Raw genomic sequence first — 5,490 nt, 5'->3', positions numbered from 1 at the left:
GCATTTAAGTGTACAGTTCAGTGGCATGAAGGACATTCACCATTTGTGCAACCACCATCACCATCTACCATCCACCTTCTGTTTTTTTGTTTTTTTGGGTTTTTTTTTTTGAGATGGAGTCTCACTCTGTTGCCCAGCCTGCAGTGCAGGGGCATGATCTTGGCTGACTGCAACCTTCACCTCCCCTGTTCAAGCAATTCTCCTGCCTCAGTCTCCCAAGTAGCCGAGACTACAGGTGTGCACCACCATTCTCGGCTAATTTTTTTTCATTTTTTATTTTTTATTTTTTTATTTTTAGTAGAGACAGGGTTTCACCATGTTGGCCAGGCTGGTCTGGAACTCCTGGCCTCAAGCGATCCACCCACCTCAGCCTCCCAAAGTGCTGGGATAACAGGCGTGAGCCACCACGCCTGGCTTCACCTCCTGAACTTTTTCATCTTCCCAAGCTGAAACTCTGTACCGATTAAACAATAACCAATAACTCCTCATTGCCCCCTCCTAGCCCCTGGCAAATGCCATTCTACTCTTATATTACTTCAGACTCAGTTTCTTCTTTCACTTAGTAAAAGAGGGTCCACTGCTGACTAACGGGATTGTTTCTATATGTGGAGGCCTTCTTGCCAACATGTGATTGAGTTTATTGTAGAGATCGGTAATAGGAAATGGGATTGTTCAAAGAAACGAGATGGAGACACAACTGGATGAGGATTTCACAGTGGGTGTCCCATCCACAGGCCTCAGCAGCCCTGCCACGGATCTGCCCAATTCTTTCACATCAAGAAGTTGATCTTGTGAGCCATTTCCATGCTACAGATCCACCGGCACCTCTCATAGCTTTCCCTCTGCTGCCGGTGGCATGGCTTCTCATAATACCGCCAACGCCTAATGTCCTCAATGAACCCATCCATAGCTAGGATTCTGTTTAGGGTCCTGTGTGCGCTTTCCACGTTCCCTTCCTGTGCCATCACAGTCCTGGTGATGAACTTCAGATGTCTGGCCATGACCTTGGATTTAAGTCTTCACTCTGTAAAGCCTGACGCGCTCAGTACCTAGCAGACCCCGATATCAGGAGCTTTTGACCATAAAGCTAATTCTGGTTGGAGTCGAATCGTTTCCTATGATAATGGAGCTCTTTCCTCCGCGTGCAGCAGCTCCCGGGAGGCTGCCATTCCATCTCTGTCCCATGCTTGGTCATTCTCAGCAGTAATCCCATCATGGCCTCACTACTGGCCCCACTGAGTCAGTAGCCTGTATGACTCCGGCCTTAGTTACCATTGCTGATGTGTCTGAGGTCTGCATGTCACGGGCCTGCCCTGCTGCAGTATAGGAAAATTAACATTCCGTGGGTGGACTCAGCACTGTACATGCAAGGTGGTGGCCTAGTGAGAGGCCAGGGGACTTCTTAGACTCATGTTGGTTTCTATGTGACTCCATGGGCTGATAATGAAGACTGCTCGGCTTTACCACTTTGTGTTCTATGGTGCAAGGATGGGGCCTTTTTAATCTAAATGAATGTAATCAGAACCGGCTATACAGTTTGTGGGGCCCAGTGCAAAACGAAGATGCAAAGCCCCTTGTTCAAAATTATTAAGTCCAGGCCCAGTGGCTCACACCTGCAATCTCAACATGTTGGGAGGCAAGGTAGGAAGATCACTTGAGGCCAGGAGTTCAAGAGCAGCCTGGGCAACATAGCAAGACCTCATCTCTACAAAAAATTAAAAATTTAATAAAACATTTTTAAGATGGTGACAGCAGAGCCAAGTTCTCCCTTTTGAGCATAGGGTCACATGCCCGGGAAGCCAGGCTCAGTACCTAATCTTTCTGGGAGTTTCACCTTTCCCACAGATAACTGTGGAATCTTAATCCCTACCTCACAGTATTATGAGGCTTAAATGAGATAATACTTGAGCTAATGCAGTTTCCCTGGGATGCTCTCTCCTTGGAGATAGTGACCAGCTGGGGTTAATCTCTGTACCCAGGGTCCAGCCTGGGCCAGGAACGGCGCAGACCTTCCTTCAACATTTGTTGAGTAGTAGTTGCGTGGTATGTTTGCTGATTTCTTCTAGATGTTACAATACAGATTCGCTTGTGTCTGTAGATCAACATGTTTGCTTTTGTTTTCTTAGGACTGTGGTCACTGTTTTTCAAAGGACTCAGGCAGAGTGAGTGTGTGTGTGTGTGTGTGTGTGTGTGTGTGTGTGTGTGTGTGTGTGTGTGTGTATGTGTGTATGTGTGTGTTTAATTAAAAAATAAAAGTGATGGGCTTAAACCCAAATGCCAATTAAATCCTGAAACTGACAGCTTCAACCACTCCAGTTTGCACCCCTTACTGCGCACGTCGGGCATGAGCACAGAGTTTTGCTCTGTCACCAGGTTGGAGTGCAGTGGCGCAAACTTGTCTCACTGCAGCCTCCGCCTCCCTGGTTCAAGCGATTCTGCTGCCTCAGCCTCCCGAGTAGCTGGGATTACAGGCACGCGCCACCACGCCCAGCTAATTTTTGTATTTTTTTAGTAGAGATGGGGTTTCACCATGTTGGCCAGGATGGTCTCAATCTCCTGACCTCGTGATCCGCCCGCCTCGGTCTCCCAAAGTGCTGGGATTACAGGCATGAGCCACCTTGCCCGGCCGAGCCTAGGATTTTCAATGCATAGTTGAAAAGGGCCATGGCATCTATAAAGGCAATATGTATTCACTGATCAGAATTAATTATGAATCACATAGTGATTATATTATAGCCAAAGAGAGCACTGTTATTCTATAAAACATTGCAGCAAAATTCCCACATCCACTGAGGACAGCAACTGAGAGCTTCAGATAATTGTGGTTCTGAAGTGAGCTGAACCCTGAATAACAGAGATAGGTGAGTAACAATACCGTTAAGTCCAACTCCCAGTAACTCTCGCTGCACAGACCCTTGAAATACTCAAGTGCACACAACTAGTCCATTTTATTGCACAAAACAGTTACGATAAAAGGACCCACCATTATCTAGGGCCACTATCTTTTTTTTCTACAACCATTGGTTCCTGGAAATGAAATAGGAAAGATAGGAAACTGAGAAATAAGAAGCTCTGTTAGAGGTCTTTGATTGTAGCAGGCGGAGGCATGCTGTGATGCAGCCACAGGCCGGTCCCAAGGGCCTTTTTCAGCCCCTGGGCTCCTATAGACATCAGAAGTGCTCCCGAGGAGGTATAAAGTAGGGAAGGAATTATGCCATCCTGTTTAAAGGCTGCCAGACGGAAGAAAATAAGTGCCTTACAAACTCAACGCTCCACACTGGGGCTGTGGATCTCTCTTTTCTTTCATTACTTTTTTTTTTTTTTTTGGATGGAGTTTCACTCTTGTTGCCCAGGCTGGAGTGCAATGGCGCGATCTTGGCTCACTGCAACCCACGCCTCCCGGGTTCAAGCAATTCTCCTACCTCAGCCTCCCCAGTAGCTGGAAATACAGGTACGCGCACCACGCCTGGCTAATTTTTAGTATTTTTAGTTTCACCGTGTTGACCAGGCTGGTCTCAAACTCCTGACCTCAGGTGATCTGCCCACCTTGGCCTCCCAAAGTGTTGGGATTACAGGCATGAGCCACTGTGCCAGTCCAAGGGTTCCCATTTCTCCACATCCTCCTCAACACACGTTTTTTTTCTCTTTTGTTGAAAAAGCCATCCCGGTGGACATGAAGTAGTAACTTATCGTGGTTTTGATTTGCATTTCTCTAATGACCAGTGAGGCCAACCATCTTTTCATGTGCTTACTGGCTGTTGGCCATTTGTCTACCTTCCTTGGAGAAATGCCTATTGAGTCATTGGCCATTTTTGAATTGGGTTTTTTGTTTGCAACATCTTAAAAAAATTAGTATGAAATAATTCACATGTTGGGGGCAAATGAGCTCCATATTTTAAAATGCAGGTAAAGTGAAGTGAGAAATACTTTTCAGCTCTCAGGATGCCTTGCTTTTAATGTTTTCAAAACAAATAATATATTAATAATACTTTATCGGACGGGCGCAGTGGCTCACGCCGGTAATCCCAGCACTTTGGGAGGCCAAGGCAGGCGGATCACAAGGTCAGGAGAGCGAGACCATCCTGGCTAACACGGCGAAATCCCGTCTGTACTAAAAATACAAAAAAAATTAGCCAGGCATGGTGGCGGGCGCCTGTAGTCCCAGCTACTCGGGAGGCGGAGGCAGGAGAATGGCTTGAACCCGGGAGGCGAAGCTTGCAGTGAGCGGACATAGCGCCACTGCACTCCGGCCTGGTGACAGACTGAGACTCCGTCTCAATAATAATAATAACAGTAATACTTTCTCTTTTTTTTTTTTTGAGACGGAGTTTCGCTCTGTAGCCCAGGCTGGAATGCAGTGTAATAATAATAATGATACTTTCTCTTTTTTTTTGAGACGGAGTTTCGCTCTGACGCCCAGGCTGGAACGTAGTGGTGCAGTCTCGGCTCACTGCAACCTCCACCTCCCTGGTTCAAGCGATTCTGCTGCCTCAGCCTCCCGAGTAGCTGGGATTACAGGCACGCACCACCAGGCCCAGCTAATTTTTGTATTTTTTTTTTTTTAGCAGAGACGGGGTTTCACCATGTTGGCCAGGATGGTCTTGATCTCCTGACCTCGTGATCTGCCCGCCTTGGCCTCCCAAAGTTCTGGGATTACAGGCGTGAGCCACCGTGCCTGGCCAAGAACATATTAGTAATACTTTCTAAGTCAGAATTCAAATTTATAGAACACGTGAAAGTGAAGGAGTGATATGAAAAATCAGGCTTTTTGTGGTTTCTTCCTGAGAAGAGAAGACCACTCAGAACCAAAGACTTCTGTGAAATAATGAAGCAGAAAATCTTTATTTGTAGTTCTTATAGTTTATGCCTAAGAAACTCCGAAGAACGGGTACTGGTAACCCGGTAGCCTGGCGGTGGCCGCGGTTTGTTTATAGCCAAAAACTAGCTGAGGCGCCATGCCCTTGAGGCAAAACTGCTGAAGAGAGAAGCACCCTGAAGATCAGTTTGTGGAGATCCAGGGTTGCTAGAAGACGAGACAAGCGTGATTGCATGTGCGGAGGTTCCTCGATGGAAGCGCAGCCCGGCGCGCCTCTCAGCTGGCCTGGCCAGGCCCTATGAAGGCCACGCGAAAACCGTGCTGCGGACTTCTTAGCGACCGCATTACGTGGACTAGCGGGCAAGAAAGGCCTGGTCGGCGCTGCCCTCACAGGTAGGCGGTCTTCAATCACGTTTTAAAATCTTGTTGAGTGATTAAGCAATCTTCGATAGTCCCGGCCCCTCCACTGCAGGCCGCTCAGGCCGCAACGCACCTGGTGCGCTTTGGCAAACAAGCCCCGCGGCGGGCTGGGGCAGGATTTAACAAATGTTTAATAAAGACTGGGAGGCCTGGAGCAACGCTCTTTGGGATGCAGAAAAGGGTCGTGCGGCTCGGTGGCCTCTCCTCCGGCCCCCTGGCCCTGGCTGTAAGTTTCCTCGGCTCTGCAGGGCGCG

The 5,490-nt window shown here is 47.9% G+C and overlaps 1 protein-coding gene across 1 annotated transcript; it reads right to left on the bottom strand.

The window, feature by feature from the left end:
* Positions 1-770: 770 nt before the first annotated feature.
* LOC129006903 (small ribosomal subunit protein bS21m-like) lies at positions 771-1,001 on the bottom strand. The gene has a single exon (XM_054437191.1). The coding sequence runs from the start codon at positions 999-1,001 to the stop codon at positions 771-773; it is 231 nt and encodes a 76-aa protein (XP_054293166.1).
* Positions 1,002-5,490: the final 4,489 nt, after the last annotated feature.

Source organism: Pongo pygmaeus, chromosome 8 (assembly GCF_028885625.2).
Source record: "Pongo pygmaeus isolate AG05252 chromosome 8, NHGRI_mPonPyg2-v2.0_pri, whole genome shotgun sequence".
Classification (NCBI taxonomy): domain Eukaryota; kingdom Metazoa; phylum Chordata; class Mammalia; order Primates; family Hominidae; genus Pongo; species Pongo pygmaeus.
Note: the sequence above shows the minus strand (reverse complement) of the source record. Positions and strands in the feature narration are given on the sequence as shown.

Coding starts and splice junctions, on each gene's coding strand:
- LOC129006903 (XM_054437191.1), bottom strand. CDS start 1,001: ATGGCCAGACATCTGAAGTTCATCACCAGGACTGTGATGGCACAGGAA.